The following is a 20,406-nucleotide window of genomic DNA, read 5'->3' as shown; positions in this document are numbered from 1 at the left end:
TGTGTGTGTGTGTGTGTGTGTGTGTGTGTGTGTGTGTGTGTGTGTGTGTCACACTCGGCAGTGCTCAGGGGTTATTCCTGGCTCCAGGCTCAGAAAATGCTTCTGGCAGGCACGGGGGACCATATGGAACGCCGGGATTCGAACCACGACCTCCTGCATGAAAGGCAAACGCCTTACCTCCATGCTATCTCTCCAGCCCCTATTAGTTAAATTCTATAGTGATATAAAAAGAGGAAGTTTGAAGGATGTTTTTTGTTTTGGCCACACTCAGTTGTGCTCAGGTATTATTCCTGGCTCTGCACTTAGGAATTACTTTTGCCATATGGGTTGGTTACGAGGGGTTGAACTCATTACTATCTCTCTGGTTCTGGGAGTTTGACAGTTTTAAGAGAATGTAGCTTGCATCCAAATAGTGTTTTTATTTTATTTTTAAGCAGTTTATTTATTAATTGACTGGTCTTTGGTCCACACCCCGCAATGCTCAGGGGTTGTTACTCCTGCCTCTGTGCTCAGAAATCGCTCCTGTCAAGCTCCGGGGACCATATGGGATGCTGGGAATCGAACCGGGTTTATCCCGGGTCAGCCATATGCAAGGCAATGCTTTATTGCTGTGCCATCTCTCTGGCCCCCAAGTAGTTTTTTGAAATCTGTTTTGTCCCTTACTGAGAATGTAAGAATGATGAATGCTGTTGCAGTCACTGAGGTCCTCTCATTTCTTTGGTAATTTGCAGCTAATTTCATTAACAGTGTCATAGTTGGCTAAAATAGCATGACTGTGTTTATGAGAGGATTAGGGAAAAGTACACCATCAGTAGGCACTGAAAAATCTGTCATGTTACGTCTCAGAGATATACAAAGCTATGGAACAATTACTTTTGGCATGATAGTTTTCTGGTGATTTTTTTTCTAAATTGTTAGTGAAGATGTTCAACCAGATTCTTTTCCATGTAAACTCAGTTGAATGTTGTTTAGCACCCCAAAAGAATTTAAACTCCTAATCTGAGTTATAGATGGAAAATCTATTCCTTTCTAATTGTTTTACACTTGAATTTTTAGAGATGGGTAAATTCTAGCGTCTGTTACTTCGTTCACTTATTCCCTTGACATTAATTTGGTGAATTTTCTGCTCCTTGGTTTGGAAAATAGAAATTTTGTATTGTTGCTTAATTATTTGTGTTTATTCACTGGGCATATTGAATCTGTTGAAAAAAGTGTTTTTATTTTCCCTTTTCACTTTCTTTCAGCACAGTTGACTAAATAGGAAAAAGCATTTAGTAGCCTTTTAGACTTCTCTACTTTCTACCTTTCATTGTCTTATGGTAATATGATTCGATATTTAAAATGGAAAGGATTTAGCTATCTGATGTTTCTGTATATTGGTGATGACAAGAAGAGTTTTTCCTGGCTCAGGAACACTGATAGGACATGGAACCTGGAGCTTCTACATACAAAGAATGTGCTCCAGTCCCTTGTTTGCTAGATTAATATTTTAAAATTTGATTTGGGGGGGCAAACTCAGCAGTACGGAGTATTGAGCCGTCCTGGCTTGGATTAGATTGCTCTTGGAGGTGCTGGGGAATACCTATGGTGCTGGAACTGAATTCAAATCTCCTATATGAAATAATGTGGTACAACCCAGTGAGCTATTCTCAGTTCCAGTCCCTATATTGTTATACCTTGTTTTACAGTTAAATTATTAATAAATCTCAATTGTCATTTGAGGTATTCAATGTATACCCAAACTCTTATTAATATGTACATATACATTACAGTCTGACTGCATAAAGACATACTAACAGTGCTTAAGCAAACTTGATAGAAAGCAGACCTTGGGGCGATAGCACAGCTGTAAAGCATTTGTCTTGCATGTGGCCAATACACGACAGCCCTGCTCAGCATCCCATATGGTCCCCTGAGCCTGCCAGGAGTAACTCCTGAGTGCTGCCAAGTGTGACCAAAAAAAAAAAAAAAAAAGGCAGACTATGGTAACTTGAAAGTTTTTATTTTGGACCATACTGGTGTTGCTCAGGGATGGTGGGTCATCCCTGGTACTACCATATGGTTGCTCAGAAATCTGGGTTGTGGGCCCGGAGAGATAGCACAGCGGCATTTGCCTTGCAAGCAGCCGATCCAGGACCAAAGGTGGTTGGTTCAAATCCCGGTGTCCCATATGGTCCTCCGTGCCTGCCAGGAGCTGTTTCTGAGCAGACAGCCAGGAGTAACCCCTGAGCATAGTCGGGTGTGACCCAAAAAAAAACCAAAAAAAAAAATCTGGGTTGCCTCCACGCAAGGCTTGTGTGCCTTACCCACTGTATATACTTTATCTCCAGCCTCATAACCAGAGAATATTCATAACTTCCAGCTAAGTATAAGTAGTATAGATTAGACTGAATATAAGGCTAACATATCAATGAGAAAGTAAAGACAAAATATATATTTATGCATAAAACTAGAGAAGGGATCTGATTTCATGGTTATGTAGCTTTACTTAAGTTTTGTGTTAACTTGTTTTTCTTTATAAGGAAAATAATTTAGTGTAGAGATAATTCATGTTTTTGGTTCGAAGTATACTTTGGGATTGTTCTTTTTATGACATATTGGGGATCCAGGTCTGAGTTCTTAAACATTTGGGGGAATATGGTGTCACTTCAAATCTTATTCTCTGATCTGCATTTCATTTGTACCAAAAGAATCCTTACTGTGTATAATATTTTGTATTGTAATGGTTACTTCATCTATAATGAGCTTAATTTCAGTTGCACTGTAATCTTTAGATTTGTAACATAGGGAATTCATTTTAAAACTTTTTTTTTTTTGTTTTTTCGGGCCACACCCATTTGATGCTCAGGGGTTACTCCTGGCTAAGCACTCAGAAATTGCCCCTGGCTTGGGGGGACCACGTGGGCCGGGGATCGAACCGAGATCCTTCCTTGGCTAGCGCTTGCAAGGCAGATGCCTTACCTTTGGGACCACACCTGGAAGTGGTCAGAGCTTATTCTTGGATTTATGCTTAAGCATCAGATCAGGACCTTAATTAACTCTTACTCTCTCTGACCTTTTTTATTTGTTTGTATTTTGGACCACAACCATCACTGTTCAGGGGGTACTCCTGGCTCTGCCCTCAGAAATCACACTTGGCAGACTCGGGGGCCATATGGAATGCCAGGGATCGAACCCAGATTGGCCAAGTGCATGGCAAATGCTCTACTCTTTGTGCTATTTCTCTGGCCCCTTTCTGACCCTTAAAAAAAAGATTTTATTGTTTATTCACAGAACTTCCTCTGTAAGTTTATTAGCCACATACTCTTTGCTAGTGTTCTGGTCATTGTGACCCCCATCATTTAATTAGACTATAGATGTTGACACTGTTGGTAGATATGTTAGACTATTATATGTCTGAAACTTTATTATTAAAAGTATTATGGATTATGGTGCCTAGGTAAATTTTTTTTTAAATAACCAAGTAAAAAATGTAATCAAGTTGATGTTTGGTGTGTATATGTCTTTGTCTGAGCTGTGCTCTTTTTTTGGGTATTGAATTTCCATAACCTTAAAAAGAGTTTACAGAATATTTTTTTCATCAGCAAATGAGTAAATAGGGTTATGTTGCAAACAGATTGACCATGCTTTATTTATATTTACTCCTGGCTCTGATCTGGGATCTTGGCAATGTTGGGTGATGGAAGCGTTTTGGCTGTGGGCAAGGCAAGCACCAAAACTTACCTACCAAAACTATCTCTAGCCTCATGAACATTCATCTTGTGGACTTGTGTCTGGCTTACTCTTATTAAAGACCTACCTCAAGTTCATGTTTCTCTGGAAGATAGTTTATTCTTCAGATCTCTGCATGTTCAGTTTTAGACTTGTTTGTTTGTTGTTGGGTATTCCTGGCTTTATGCTCAGAAATAACTCCTGCCAAGCTTGGGACAATATGGGATGCCGGGATTTGAACCACCATCCTTCTGCATGCAAGGCAAATGCCCTACCCCCATACTATCCCTCCAGGCTCTTTTTTTAGATAATGTTTTTTTAAAAATAGAAATGATGTTTTAAATTATCTTGATAATGAATGACCTCAATTATATTCTTTTTTCAGTATTCCTTTCACTATTCAGCGACTTTGTGAATTGCTAACAGATCCAAGGAGAAACTATACAGGAACAGACAAATTTCTCAGAGGAGTAGAAAAGGTATCTATAATGTTATTGAAAATGAACTTAACAGTGACAAAGATCATTGATTTGTTGTGGGTTCTTTGAACTGTTTCTTATCCTATCTACCTGAAGTTTTTCTTAGACATTGGTAATTGGTCCTAAAACACGGTCCTTTTTTTTTTTTAAGTTATAAAACAGAGAAATAATATAAGATGTAAGGTATATCTTGCTTTGTATGCTACAGACCTCAGTTTGATTGCAGCATTACACATTGTTTCCTAAGCACTGTGAGCAGTGGCCCCTGAGAATAGCCAGGAATAGCCTCTGAATACTTACAGGTGTGACCCTTTCCCCCCTCCCCCTCTTGTCCCCCAAGTTCTAAAACAAATATGTTGGGGACTGGAGTGATAGCATAGCAGGTAAAGCTTTGCCTTGCACAGGGCCAACCCAGGACAGACAGTGGGTGGTTAGATTCCAGGCATCTCATATGGTCCCTTCCTGATGCCGCTGGGTGTGACCCAAAAACCAAAAACCAAAAAAAAAAAAAAAAGAAGAAAGAAAGAAAGAAAGGAAAAAAAAAGATGCTGCATGGATGTTAGTGTCTCAACCAGCCCCATAAGGCAGTCGTTTAGCTGCACCTGACGTTCACTTGGTCTGCATAGTACGGGACTGGTTCAGTCATAAATTCTTGGACGTCATTGGGCTCAGGAATCAAAGCCAAAACATTCTCATTGCAAAGCATGTGCTTAATCTGTTGAACTATCTTTATAGCTCCATACCTTCAATTTGACATTTTGAAGGACATTAAACATGCTTAATGTTGATTTAAGGGTGATTCTTTTCAACCCTGGGACTTAATAAGTTTTGTGATGGATTAATTTGAAAACGTTGAACCATAGTAAGTAATAATCAGTGTTGACTGCTGTTAACAGAACTTAGTTTCATGATTCTGTGACCTGAACCAAGTTACATGTTTTTCTTTGTTTCCTGTGTGTAGGAAGACTAAATATTAAATACCAATTTTATCAACAAAGACTAAACATTAAATACCAAATTTCCCTAAGTTTTTAGTGAGTATTGAGTATCAATAGATCTAAGGACTTTTGGGATAGGTTTTTGGGCTTTCTTGGGGGGAGGACAGTGATATATCCAGGGCCTCATATACGCAAGGCATAGGAGTTAAATTTGTGGTCTGAGATTTTATTAAGCAAAATTAAGCAAAAATTTGAGTCTCTTTCTTTGGAACGTAAGATATATTTGCACATCAAGTTTTGGGAACTCATTTTTAGAAGGAAATTCATTATAGTAGACTTAAATGTGTTAATCTAAATACTTTTTTGCTGATATTCTAATGTATAATGTGAGAGTGCCTACATAGAGTTAGAAACCAGACTGGCAAAAATAATTCAACTGTTTAGGCTATTCGATTTTTTTGCCATAGTTTTTGTTTTACCCAATCTGCAACAGTGATTTTGATACATTTTAAAAACAAACTTAACATTGTAGTATATTTTTCCATATTAAGTCATTAACTTTTGTTATTGCAGAATGTGATGGTTGTTAGCTGTGTTTATCCTTCTTCAGAGTAAGTAGAGATTTTTGTGCTTCTAATATTTTAATTAAAGTAGGTTGTATTTATTTTCTATGTAAGTACTTGTGAGCCTCCTCCCCATCCTGTCCTTAAAATAATGCCAATAATATTATGTATTATTTTTTTATTTTATTTTTGGTTTTTGGGCCACACCCGGCGGTGGACTCCTGGCTGTCTGCTCAGAAATAGCTCCTGGCAGGCACGGGGGACCATATGGGACACCGGGATTCGAACCAACCACCTTTGGTCCTGGATCGGCTGCTTGCAAGGCAAACGCTGCTGTGCTATCTCTCTGGGTCCTGTTTTTGTTTTTGCTAGTAAAGGGATTTATGTAAGATTAAATGACTAACCCGAAAAGTTTTTTTTTGTTTTGTTTTGGTCACATCACACCCATGACGCTCCGGGATTACTCCTAGCTATATGCTCAGAAATTTCTCTTGGCTTGGAGGACCATATGAGACACCAGGGGATCGAACTCGGGTCCATCCTAGGTCAGCTGTGTGCAAGGCAAATGCGCTACCACTGCGCCACCGCTCTGGCCCCAGTAACCTGAAAAGTTTTAAATGTATATACTATTAAGGATTTTTGGTCCTGGGATCCTATACCTAGATAACTTTCTGGTATATCATTACAGTATTAGACCTCTTGGGCCAGAATGATAGTGCAGTGGGTGGAGTGTTGCTTTGCATGGACCTGACCGGAATTGGATCCCCAACATCTCATAGAGTCTCCAAAGCAAGCCAGGAGTGGCCCCTGAATGGTGCCAGGTGTCACCCAAAAACAAACCAAAAAATAAACTATTAGCCCATCTAGGATTGAAATTCCCCTCTTTGTGATTGGAAGGATAATCAATTGATAAGATTTATATCACAAGTAAGATGCCGGTTTAAAGCACTGATTTTGGTACTATCTACATTTCCTATGAGTGGATATACCAGGAAATACAGGAGGTTTATTAGTATTCCTGGCTTCTAAACATTAAATACAGATGTTTCTCTCCCCAAATTGTTCCTCGATGTTACAAATTCTGGAGAATGTGGGTTTGCTGTCTGCTGTGAGCTAATGGGGGGGGGGTCGTATTAATGTTTAAGATTAAAATATTTGAGGGGCCAGAGCAATAGTGCAGCAGTAGGGCTTCTCTGCCTTGCATGCGGCTGGCCCGGGATTGACCTGGGTTGAATCCCCCGCCATCCCATATGGTCCTCCATGCCAGGAGCGATTTCTGAATGCATAGCCAGGAGTGGCCCCTGAGAGTCACAGGGTGTGCCCCCCCCAAAAAAGATTAAAATGTGTTTGATTGTAATCAATTTGTCTTGAAAATTTTCAAGAACACACCATGTTAATAAGATAGAAGTACAATCTTTCAAGACATAAGATCTTTTGTATCTGTATTTCTCTTTCAGACTAGCTTTACTTAACATGATACTCCAGATCCATCCATGTATAACTGAGTTATATTACATTAACACATACCGCTGAATTGTAATTTTCTGTTTTATTTCACTTGGGACCACTTGTTTAGAGAGTGGCTCCTGGTTCTTAGCACCGCACCATGTCGGGGATTGATGATCTGAGCCCCCCACATGAGGGCAATCACTTCGTACCACCTCCTGACCCTGTAATTTATGTCTCCTCCTTTTATTTGTGCTCTCTAGGGTTGGAGGTTGAACATTGTTTCTGATGGTTACTCATACTTGTTATATCAGTGAGTGCACTTGATTATGGTGCTGAAGATGAAAATGACAGTGCCAAAGGTTAAGCTCATGCCCAACTGCCTGTAAGGCAGGTGCTCTGCTACTGTGTATACATCCCAGTGATCTAAGACCTTACGATACTTATCAAAAATAACTGAACCCTCTCTTTGTTTTGGGACCACACCCATTAATGCTTAGGGGTTACTCCTGGCTATGCTCTCAGAAATGCTTGGGGGACCATATAGGGCACTGGGGGGATTGAGCCGCAGTCCATCCTAGGCTAGGGAGTTAAAGGCTTGCACCACCACTTCAGCCTCCCCTACCCCGAACCCTCACTAACCATTTTTTTTTTTATTCCTAATAGGAAAAACAATTCCAGTAGTTTAAATCGAATGAATGGTGTTATGTTTCCTGGAAGTTCTCCGAATTACACTGACAGGTGAGATTTATTGTGAGGAAGTGACCCTGAAAAGTGCATATCCCCAGCTTTCTATACTAACTTCTGTTAAAATACTTGCTATATTTATACCCCAATGCTAGTTGGGCCCAACAGTGTTATGGGCTCAGGACCATCCACGGGTGCTTAAGGAACTATACAGTGCCAGGAATTAAAATTTGGCACGTGCCAGATATGTCCTCCAGCATTGGAGCTATCTGCTGACCCTACTTTTGCATGTGAGTGGGATTTGGAGTCACACCTGGAAGTTTCTGTGGTTTATTCCTGGGTCTGCACTCAGGAATTACTCTTGGCAAACCAAATTGAGTGCCAGGAATTAATTGAACACAGGTTGGCCATGTGCAGGGCATACTTGCCCCCTTTACCCCTGGGACTATTACTTGGGCCAGTAATCTATTGATCATATAAAGAAACCTTGGATGTCTAATTGTTCTGATTCTGTTTTTGCTTTGGGGCCCCAACCAGCAGTGCTCAGGGATCATTCCTGATTGTGTTCAGAATCACTATTGGTGAGCTGGGGGAAACATATTTGGTGCCGAGGATACCCTTCAACAGATGAATGGCTAAAGGAACTGTGGTACATGTACACAATGGAATATTATGCAGCTGTCAGGAGAGATGAAGTCATGAAATTTTCCTATACATGGAATCTATTATGCTGAGTAAAATTAAGTCAGAGAGGGCCCGGGCGGTGGCGCTAAAGGTAAGGTGCCTGCCTTGCCTGCGCTAGCCTTGGACGGACCGCGGTTCGATCCCCCGGCGTCCCATATGGTCCCCCAAGAAGCCAGGAGCAACTTCTGAGCGCATAGCCAGGAGTAACCCCTGAGCATCACAGGGTGTGGCCCAAAAACCAAAAAAAAAAAAAAAAAAAAAAAAATTAAGTCAGAGAGAGAGAGAGAGAGAGAGAGAGCGAGAGAGAGAGAGAGATAAAGACACAGAATGGTCTCACTCATCTATGGATTTTAAGGAAAATGAAAGACATTCTTGCAATAATAACTTTCAGACACAAAAGAGAAAAGAGCTGGAAGTTACAACTCACCTCATGAAGGTCACCACAAACAGGGATGAGTTTAGTTAGAGAAATAACTACGTTTTGAACTATCCTAATAATGAGAATGTACGAGGGAAGTAGAAAGCCGGTCTAGAGTACAGGCGGGGATGGGTGGGGAGGAGGGAGATTTGGGACACTGGTGATGGGTGGTATTCTTTACATGACTGAAACCCAAACACAATCATGTATGTAATAAAGTTTAAAAAAAAAACCTGGATTGACTGCATGTGCATGCACGGCAATCACCCTACCTAGTGTATTATTGCTCTGGCTCAAAAAATGGATGATGTTATACAAAAATGTAAAAACTTTATTTGTCTTATATAGGTCTAATATAAATGGTCCTGGAACACCCAGACCACTTAATCGACCAAAAGTTTCTTTGTCAGTTCCTATGACTACAAATGGCTTGCCTGAGAGTACAGACAGCAAAGAGTCAAATTTACAGCAAAATGAGGACAAAACTCGCAGGTTTGTATGTGATTTACCTTATAGGCTGACTTTTTTTTTTGGTTTTTGGTTTTTGGGTCACACCCGGCAGTGCTCAGGGGTTACTCTTGGCTCTATGCTCAGAAGTCGCCCCTGGCAGGCACAGGGGACCATATGGGATGCTGGGATTAGAATCACCGTCCTTCTTCATGAAAGGCAAACGCTTTTCCTCCATGCTATCTCTCCAGTCCCAATAGGCTGACATTTTTTAATTAAAATTATTTCAATTTTGATTATTAAGGGATAGAATAAGGATTTAATGTACACTAAAAATAAGTGTAGAGGGGTCGGGCGGTGGCGCTAGAGGTAAGGTGCCTGCCTTTCCTGCGTTAGTCTTGGACGGACCGAGGTTCGATCCCAAGCGTCCCATATGGTCCCCCAAGCCAGGAGCGCAGGGGCGACTTCTGAGCGCATAGCTAGGAGTAACCCCTGAACATCACCGGGTGTGGCCCAAAAACCAAAATAAATAAATAAATAAATAAGTGTAGAAAAGGCCTGGAAGCACTAATTTGGAGAAGTAGCATTTAGAAAGTGGTCTTGTATTTTCTTAGTCTTGAAAGGTAATTGAACAAACACTTTGTAAGAGACTTGAGATTTTTGTGGATAGGAGCATTATGTGAATGATCTATTACAGTAAATTAATAAAGGAAAAACACATGGTGTTATATTATGTAACTGGTCATAAAACTTACTGACTTGTTCTTTAGAGAGACTTGTGAAACCATTTGGGTTCCCTTGATATTATTTATTTTCTTGTTTTATCGCTTGCCCAGACATTGTAATTGAACTTTTACACTGAAATATAACTGTTAAAATTATAGCATCTTAAAAATGAGAATGTTGGGGCCGGAGAGATAGCATGGAGGTAAGGCGTTTGCCTTTCATGCAGGAGGTCATCGGTTCGAATCCCGGCGCCCCATATGGTCCCCTGTGCCTGCCAGGAGCAATTTCTGAGCCTGGAGCCAGGAATAACCCCTGAGCACTGCCAGGTGTGACCCAAAAACCAAAAAAAAAAAAAAATGAGAATGTAGGTAATGAAGGCAAATTCTTATTAATAACACTTTAAAAAATATTTACAGTGACTCTCCAACATCTGACTCAGAAAGTTCCTCAGTGAGCCCTATAAAAAATAAACATCCAGATGAAGATGCTGTGGAAACCGAGGGGCATGAGGTAAAAAGACTCAGGTTTGACAAAGAAAGCGAAGTCCGAGAGACAGGCAGTCAAACATCTTCCAGTGAAATATCTTCAGTCATGGTAGAAGAAACAGAAACCACATCTTCATCTCAGGATAAACACAAAGAAAGTAGTTGTACCAGGCAGCATTGTACAGACGAGGATGACGAAGAGGATGAAGAGGACGAAGAAGGTATTTAGAGAACATATGTAAAAGGGTGGAGTAAAGAGATTCTCAAATTCTTGTGCTTCATTTTTGCGTGAAAGAATGTAACATTGGAACTCCTTATAATTGCTGATGTTGGTTTTTCTCATATCTATATATAGTTGCTGCTGAGTTTCAGGGGCTATGATTTTAACTGTAGAATATCAATTCATGAACGTAACTGGAGGTATTTTGAAAATAAAATTTAACTACACCAACATTTGCTTATTTTTAGAATCTTTTATGACATCAAGAGAAATGATGCCAGAAAGAAAAAATCAAGAAAAAGAATCTGATGATGCCTTAACTGTGAATGAAGAGACTTCTGAGGAAACTAACCAAATGGAGGAATCTGACCTGACTCAACCTGAGAAAGATTTACATTCTGAAGGTAGTGAAAACACAGGCCCTGTAAGTAGTGGTTCGGATCGCCGTGAATCCGAAGAGTTAGGATCCAATGCCTCTAAAACTGGAAAGATTCTCTCAGAGTCATCCATGGAAAATGATGATGACGTCACAGAAGCCACAGATGAACCAATGGAACAAGACTAATTAGAAACATGTAGATGCAGTATTTTACATACAGTTCTGGTTTTACACTGTATAAAACCTTTATGTAATAAAGTGGACCTTAGTTTTACTAGAAAAGCAGGTTGTAAAATAAAGTACTTTATGGGATAAATCCTGCGAGTTGTATGCAAGAACTGTGAATATCAGCTCTTCTGGGTCCTGCTTACCGCTGACTATTTTGGTGTCTGGTCAAATCAGTGGTTCGTGTATAGATTTTTTTTTTTTAATTTTAGAATTAAAGGTTTTAAACTGGAAGGTAATAATTATAATTTTGAAAACCTTTTGGAGATTATCACATTTAGTTTACTACATATGCAAGAAAGCTTTTTGTCTTCTCTTTGGGACAGCTCTAGTAGTTTTTGTATTTTGGTCATACTTTCAACATTTTAACGTGAATAATAGGGTTTCATGCTGGTTTCCAGATTTTGTTTGGCTATGTACAATGGAACGTTAAGTCATATATACATATATATGTGTGTGTATATATATATATATATATTCTAAGGGGGGAAATGTTATATTTTTCTGTTTCTATAAGAGATGAATACAGTGGATACTTTTTCTATTGGTAATGATTGAGTTCACCTCTTTCAGAAGATAGTTTCTTTCTCTTCTGAGAATTCAAATAAAATCTGGCCCTTGTGAAACCCTGGAAATGTTAAGTCTGTTGGAACACCAGGTTAAACACATTCCAAGTGATCTGTTCAAACTAAAATTTTTTTGTATACTTCTGAGGTGCCTGAGAAATAGATTTCATTATTTATGAGAAAATGTGCTTTATCTTGGAAATTGTGTTCAAACTTTAGCTTACTCTTTTGTAGAATGAATGCTTGTAAAGCTGATAGGAGTCCATCTCAGAAGAACCGGGGAGGTTCCTTAGACCTTTTGCTTGCTTTTCTGAACATTGTGAATATTACACATTTCTTCCTAAATTATTCTAGAGTATACAGATGTCAATGGTATGAAACACCACTGTACTGGAAGAATTAATATATTACTTAGTAATGTGTACCAGAGCTAAATGACTAAAGCTTTAGGGGTGCATAAAAACCACCATAATTTGTATGACATTTTGAAGTGAATTAAATATTTTTGAACATGCTTCTTTGACAGCCAGTGTTATATTTTTCAGATCAACACAAAGCACAATGATTACTCTAAACTCAATATTTTAAAATTCACATATTTAAAGTCATACAAGCTGCAACTTCCCTGTCAAAATTACTGGCTGCCAAATTTATACCTGTTTCTTCAGCTGTACCTTTTGATATTTAGAATTTTTAAATTTCTGTAGATTTTGTAGAATGTAATGTGTTCACTGCCTTTGTGAAGCGGTATATAATTGTATAATTTCTGTGTGTAAACCGAATGCTTGGGCTTTCAATACAGTATTCATATAAAGCAATAAATATTAATGTTATGAAATATTCGAGTACATTTTTATCAACATATTAAAGAATCCCTTTTTTAGTTTCAGATATCTGAAGTACACAAATGAACTTACACTGCAAACAATTTCTGACACTGTATCTTACGCTTTGGGGGTGACTTGGGCGGCAACCACAAGCTTTGCTTTTTTTTTTTTTTTTTTTTTTGGTTTTTTTGGGCCACACCCGGTGACGCTCAGGGGTTACTCCTGGCTATGCGCTCAGAAGTCGCTCCTGGCTTGGGGGACCATATGGGAAGCCGGGGGATCGAACCGCGGTCCGTCTCCTAGGCTAGCGCAGGTAAGGCAGGCACCTTACCTCCAGCGCCACCGCCCGGCCCAAGCTTTGCATTTTGACTACTTAACTTGCTGACTAAAATTAACCAAAATGATTTGGCTCCATTTATGTTTCATAGGATATTATACTACTGACTGACTTGCCTATCAGGTTCACAACATCCAGAGGATATATTTATGCTATGTCTATTGTTTCAATATTGATTTATTTTACCCATGTGAGGGGGAAATAATAAATTGTAAATTAAAAACATTTTTCAAAAATGTTAAAATGAAGCAAATTTTAAATGTGACATTTGTAGTGACCTATTTTTGTTGAGGGATATTTTGCCAATGAACAGATTTTAAAACACTTAAGTTCAGAAATTTTGAGATTTTCTTTAGAATATTTATGAAATTATTGTCAATAAACCTATTCTTTAAGAGCCTGTGACCTTTTGATATTTTTATTTTAATAGTGCCATGGACCATTTGTTAATGATTGATTTAGCTTTGTTGGTTATGAGTTGAAGATTTAGCATCATTTGGTGTGGTCTGTGGTTTAATTTGTAAACTTGCAATTGCTATTTTTGCAAGGGTAAATATATTTCTTTATTAAATAAAGTATAATAATGGTGACTGTACCAAATGCCATCACTTAACTCTATGAGAAATTTATATTTTAATCTGTAGTTTGATAGTTTTAATATTTATTAGCTATTCATTTTAGTGATGGATCAGACTTGTTGGCTATTAGATACTTTATAGAATGTTCATGAAATATTTAAGATATATGGGATGCTTTAAATTGGGAAACTTTCATCAGCTGGTTTAAGATAATGACACCCACTGGATCTAAGTTTTGACAAGTATTAGTACAGAATAAAAACTTCGGTTATAGGAGCAATTGAGGTGTGCAATTTCTTTTCTTTTTTCTTTCTTTTTTTTTTTTTTTTTTTTGATTTTTGGGCCCACACCCAGTGACGCTCAGGCGTTACTCCTGGTTATGCGCTCAGAAATCACTCGTGGCTTGAAGGACCATTTGGGACGCTGGGGGATCGAACCTCTGCCCTTCCTAGGCTGACACGGCCAAGGCAGATGCCTTACCCCTCTTATGCCACCGCTCCAGCCCCGAGATGTGAATTTTCAAAAAGTAATTAAGTGACTTTAGGCGCATTTTCTTTTTTTTTTTTTTTTTTTTTTTTGTGGTTTTTGGGTCACACCCGGCAGTGCTCAGGGGTTATTCCTGGCTCCAGGCTCAGAAATTGCTCCTGGCAGGCACGGGAGGACCATATATGGGACGCCGGGATTCGAACCGATGACCTCCTGCATGAGAGGCAAACGCCTTACCTCCATGCTATCTCTCCGGCCCCAGGCGCATTTTCTTGACATCAGCAAAATCATGTTAGAGCTCAATGATAACAAGATTTCAGTTGAACAATAATTTAGTTGAGGTTTTTTTGGGGGGTTCTGTTCTTACATTACACTGTAAACTCTGAGCCCAACATGTAAAAACATGAAATGCTCCTGAGGAAATTAAAAAAATGCATGTTTTAGCCCCTTTCTCTTTAAAAGGTGGAATAAAAAGGGTTAGTGCAGTTGAAAAAAAGAACTTTACATATTTTTTTTAAAAGATGGAATGGCAATTAGTGGAGTGCCACATTTTAGATGCTGATTATTTTATTATTTTAGAGTTTATTATAAATTATAAAAAGTAGGAGCTAGAGGGTCCGGTGAGATAGCACAGCGGCGTTTGCCTTGCAAGCAGCCGATCCAGGACCAAAGGTGGTTGGTTCGAATCCCGGTGTCCCATATGGTCCCCTGTGCCTGTCAGGAGCTATTTCTGAGCAGACAGCCAGGAGTAACCCCTGAGCACCGTCGGGTGTGGCCCAAAAACCAAAATATATATATATATATGGGCTAGAGCGATAGCACAGTGGTAAGGTGTTTGCCTTGCATGCGGCCAACACAGGACAAGGTGGTTCGAATCCCGGCATCCCATATGGTCCCCATAGCCTGCCAAGAGTGAATTATGAGTGCAGGGCCAGGAGTAACCCCTGAGTGCTGCCGGTGTGACTTAAAAACCAAAACAAACAAACAAAACCAGCAGAATAGTGGAATTGTGCCGTCATGAAAAGCTTTGGAAATATAAAAACCCACGCTGTGGTTTGGGAAGACATCCCAGCCAGATACCCTTCTGGGCAGTAGATATGGTCTGTAAAACATGCATACTTGTCTCTAGATATGGTCTCTAAAACATGCATACATGCATACTTCTGGTGTAGATAGGCATGCATTTTTAATGCACTTGTAAAATCTGCCATTTTTCAAATAATGTAAATGTCATATGCTAGTTTACTTATAAAGGTACTGGGCAGGATTTAAACTGCTACAATGTTTGATCATGAGAATGTAACTTGTAAGAATGAAAATGCAACTTGTAGAACCAAAGGTGATTAAAATTTTGGCTAGTTTCAAATTGTCTTCCTAACAGGAGTCTCTTAAGGTACTTTCGTTTCAGTTAAAGGAAGCTCAGTTTTCTGGACATTTATGCTAAGTCATAAAGTGAGTAAATGCGAAAACATTTTGTAATTTAATTTGGAGTTACAATTAGGTATACTTGTATTCTTGGCCTATTAAGACTGCTAAACTACTGGTTAGAATACATCTAATATTTCACATTTTAAAAATACTCAGTACATACACTTCAGAATATTATTTCAACTTGGTCCTAGATTATTTGCCAAATGTATTTTCATAATGCAATAAAATGCAAATTAGAATACCTTTATGTGTGGAATCATTTTATTTGCTATACCCTCATCTAAGATGATTTCGGGTCTACATACATGTTCTCTCCATGAGGAGGAAAGATTTGCTACATGACTAACAAAACCACATTTTTTTCTGCAGTGTTCTTTTACTGGTTTGGGGCAAGTTTCAGATTTACATTGTAAAATTTTCTTGGCATAGTTAACAATTTTTTCCCATATTATTATTATTATCATTATTATTATTTTTTTTGGGGGGGGGCCACACCCGGCGGTGCTCAGGGGTTACTCCTGGCTGTCTGCTCAGAAATAGCTCCTGGCAGGCACGGGGGGACCATATGGGACACTGGGGTTCGAATCAACCACCTTTGGTCCTAGATCGGCTGCTTGCAAGGCAAACACCGCTGTGCTATCTCTCCGGGCCCGTTCCCATATTATTTTAACCTTTTCTGTTTGTTTTGTTTTGGGGTCATACCCGGCGCCACTTGGGTTATTCCTGGCTCTGTGCTCAGAAATCACTCCTGGCAGGCGTGGGAGACCATTTGAGATGCGGGATTCAAACCACTATCCGTCCTACATCGGCTTTGTGCTATCTGTTCGTCCCCTATTTTAACTTGTAATTCAAATTATACCTGGTGGTACTAAGGACCTATCTGCTCCTGGTTCTATGCCAGGGGACCATGTGGTACCAGGGATAAAGCCAAGGCTGTCCACATGCAAGTATGTACTCAGTCCATTGAGCTAACAGACTGCTCACTTTCTGACAAGCACATGGTAAGGAGAGGAGAGGGTGGGCTCTGTTGCCACTTCTGGGTTATGTGTAGTTGAGAATGGTTAAGTCTGTGCCCTAATCTCAGAAAACCAAATTAGCATATTTCTGAATAACCAGGTTTTCATAATCTAACCCTTGCTAAATGTCATACTATATATATCAGACTTTTTGATCTTGGCCAGCACCATCAACTCAAAAACAAAAATGTTGATGATATTAAATGCAATAAGAACATGGAGGAGGCCGGAGCAATAGCATAATGGTAAGGCATTTGCCTTGCACACTGGGATGGACCCAGATTCGATCCCTGGCATCTTATATGGTCCCCCGAGCCTGCCAGGAGCAACTTCTGAGTGTAGAGCCAGGAGTAACCCGAGTGGCGCCTACTGTGGCTCAAAAACAAACCCGAGGGAAATAATTTAAACAGGTTCTCATATGTTTATTTGCACCATCCTGAGAGAACTAACTCGGGCAATCTGTATTGTCTCATTTTAGATGTTTTTGTTTGGCTTTGGGGGGACCACACCAAGTTGTGTCCAGGGATCACTCCTAACTATGCTCAGGGGACCACAGGTAGTGCCAGGATTGACATTGATTGTATATGAGGAAAGTGCCTTTACTGCTCTTTTCAGCCTGGAAAGATTCATTTTAATGAAATTTGAAAGCAAAATCTTCAGTTATTTTAATCATGCTGAACATGGAGTTTTTACAATTCCTGAAAGATTTTGTTTCATGGTAAAGATGGCACTAACATATTTCCTCAGTAAATTCTAAGACTTTTTTTTTTCAATTTCCTCTGCTATTTCCAGCTTCTTTTCCAATTGCTGCCTGACCTGATTCTGCAAATAAGTAACTTTTTTCAGAAGAGGTTCATGTTTTACATTCTGCTTCTTTGAATTCATTTCCCCACACATCTCTACAAGTATCCATTCTTGACTTGCATTCTCAGCTATCAATAGCTAATATTGAACATCTATTTTTCTCATTTTTGGCCACCGTTTCCTGAAGAGAAATGACTTTTCCAGCTTCACATGTTGTGTGTGTGTGTGTGTGTGTGTGTGTGTGTGTGTGTGTGTGACCACACCTGGCAAACGCCCTGCCTCAATGCTATCTCTCCATCCCCACTATTAATAGATCTCTCCATGTGCTGGGGGTAGCAGGGGTGGTCATATGCTGTGCTTAGGACTGAACTGGAGTTCACACGCAAAAGCAACTGTCTTATCTCTAGTACTATGAACCATCCAGCTTCACACCATTTCTCACAGTGGCTGTTTGTTTATACCTTTAACTGAGCAGTCTTAATACCTGCATTAAGGTATTGTACTCTCAGTAAAAGCAGGGGCTTTGAATGTGAGCAACATTTTCCCTCTGGTAGCTTTCTGTTGTCTCTGCTGTCTTGTTCCAGAGGTGTTTGGATTCTGGGAGACCTATAACTTCATTCTATATACTTTTTGCACAGACCCCACACTCTTCATCTCTGTTCCTATTTTGTTAGTGGGCTTCGTCATGAACTCAAAGCTTTGAAACTCAAAGGTTCGATTCCCAGCATCCCATTTGGTCCCCTGAGCCCAGCAAGAAGGATTCTTGAACATTCCTGAAACAGGAGTAATCCCTGAGTACTGGTAGGTGTGGTCCCAAAATAAATAACAACCAAAAAAAAGCTTTGAACTCAGTATTATTTGTTTGGGGGCAGAAGGGGAGAGAGAGGGTATCTGCGGAGCAGTGCTTCAGCTCCTAGGAAACCACCTGGGCATTTAACAGTTTTCCTAGTGTTCTAGTCCTCTGGCCTTGTCATTTTTATATTTTTATTTTTTTGGTAGCTATTGCTAATCTTAAGCAATTTTATTCTGAGATACTGACAAAACTATTTTTCGGATAATTATGAAGTGAACATGTGGAAGAGATGTCTTTGCCCCTTGGGAGATGATGGAGGGGAAAACGGAGCTGTCAGGTAAGTCACACTGTTATTTCTTTTTTTGTTTATTTGTTTTTGTTTTGGGGTTATACCCGGTGACGCTAGGGTTACTCCTGGCTCTGTGCTCAGAAATCGCACCTGGCTTGGGGGATTGAGCTGCGGTCTGTACTAGGTCTGTATTTCTAACCACTTGTTCTTTGAAGTGTGAAAATGCACCGTCCTGCAAAATAGAACACTTAGACGTACGCATGTGCAGTGCAATGCACTATAGACTTATGTCTGGACGGTTTCTTCTGATGAGTTCTGCAGTTTCTTTGTGGTTTGCTCTATTTTGACTCTAGGTGATTCTGCCATGAAGTAAAATACAGCTTCACCCCTGTGACTCTTGTTCTTTCTTAGGCATGGTAAAGAAATAGGGAACTCCAACTCCAGGCATTCCTGCTGGGTCAAGCACATTCTTCACTCATTCTCATTCTCAATCTTCACAGATTATTCTTGCTATTCTATTCCTGTTATGCTCAGGCTAGGTAAATCCTCCCCTTCCCTCCCTCCCTCCCTCCCTCCCTCCCTCCCTCCCTCCCTCCCTCCCTCCCTCCCTCCCTTCCTTCCTTCCTTCCTTCCTTCCTTCCTTCCTTCCTTCCTTCCTTCCTCCCTCCCTCCCTCCCTCCCTCCCTCCCTCCCTCCCTCCCTCCCTCCCTCCCTCCCTCTCACACAACATGGAATTGCATTAGATCCTTTTTTTTGTTTTTGGTTTTTTGGGGCCACACCCGGTGGTGCTCAGGGGTTACTCCTGGCTATCCGCTCAGAAATAGCTCCTGGCAGGCACGGGGGACCATATAGGACACCGGGATTCGAACCAACCACCTTAGGTCCTGAGTTGGCTGCTTGCAAGGCAAACGCCGCTGTGCTATCTCTCCGGCCCCAGATCCTTTTATTTATATTATTTTTGTTTGTTTGGAAGCCACAGCCAGAAATACTCGGGTTATTTCTGATTCTGCACTCAGGGATCACTCCTGGTGGTGCTTGGGTGACCATATAGGATGCTGGAGATTGAACCCAGGTCAACAATGTACAAGGCAAACATCTTACCAGCTGCCCTGTCACTCTAGCCTCTGCAATATAAGCCTTTTAAAAGTAATTTTTGCACCTGTGTAACACCTCACATATATAAAAAACCTGAGTTTGCTCTCAGGCACCCACAAAATATTTTTCGGGATGAGTGATTTCAACTTCTGTTATGTCACTGGACAGAGTGACAATGGTCTGAAGGACAGTGACCACATGGCCTGTGTTTTCATGGTCTAATTGCCTCAACACCTCTGGCTGATGACTGGAGAGACAGAAGCTTTTCCCTGAGGTGACTGAATGAGCCTGATGAAATCAAACATCTCAGAAAGAGCCATTAATCACTGCAGCAGCTATCTGCTCATATGTCCATGCCGACACATTTCTCCAAGGAATACTGGAGCCTGAGCTTACGCATGGACAAACCAGATGAGTAAAGCATAGGCTAAGATGGTAATAAGTGCTGTAGACCTAAATAAAACAGGTAGAGGATTAGTTGGGAAGAGTAGTTTTACTTGGCGGCAGGGAGCTTTCCACAGGAGCTCCCTAGAAGGGTTTGGGAGACCCAAACTACCAAAGAGGTAGCTACTAAGGCCATCCCCAGTAGTGCTCAAGGCCACCATATGGTCCCAGAGATGGAAGTTGGGCCTTGCGTCCAAGGCATGTGCCACACCCGGTAAAATGACACCTAAAATGACATTTGTGTACTATGTGGAAGTGTGTCCCCAGGGGACTCTGTTCTCTTCAGAGTATGTGAGAAAGTCCTTACACCTGAAATGTGGTCTCATCCTTTG

The 20,406-nt window shown here is 40.2% G+C and overlaps 1 protein-coding gene across 1 annotated transcript in view; it reads left to right on the top strand.

Annotated features, from left to right (window-relative positions):
• PPP4R2 (protein phosphatase 4 regulatory subunit 2) overlaps nucleotides 1-12,812 on the top strand; it is a 64,443-nt gene extending 51,631 nt beyond the window's left edge. The window contains exons 4-9 of the mRNA XM_049776910.1: nucleotides 4,097-4,190; nucleotides 5,702-5,739; nucleotides 7,804-7,878; nucleotides 9,275-9,418; nucleotides 10,516-10,805; nucleotides 11,053-12,812. Of these exons, the coding sequence (XP_049632867.1) occupies nucleotides 4,097-4,190; nucleotides 5,702-5,739; nucleotides 7,804-7,878; nucleotides 9,275-9,418; nucleotides 10,516-10,805; nucleotides 11,053-11,369 (958 nt within the window). The 3' untranslated portion in view covers nucleotides 11,370-12,812. The remainder of the gene's footprint in view (nucleotides 1-4,096; nucleotides 4,191-5,701; nucleotides 5,740-7,803; nucleotides 7,879-9,274; nucleotides 9,419-10,515; nucleotides 10,806-11,052) is intronic.
• The last annotated feature ends 7,594 nt before the right edge of the window (nucleotides 12,813-20,406 follow it).

This window comes from Suncus etruscus, chromosome 7 (assembly GCF_024139225.1).
Source record: "Suncus etruscus isolate mSunEtr1 chromosome 7, mSunEtr1.pri.cur, whole genome shotgun sequence".
Classification (NCBI taxonomy): domain Eukaryota; kingdom Metazoa; phylum Chordata; class Mammalia; order Eulipotyphla; family Soricidae; genus Suncus; species Suncus etruscus.
Note: the sequence above shows the minus strand (reverse complement) of the source record. Positions and strands in the feature narration are given on the sequence as shown.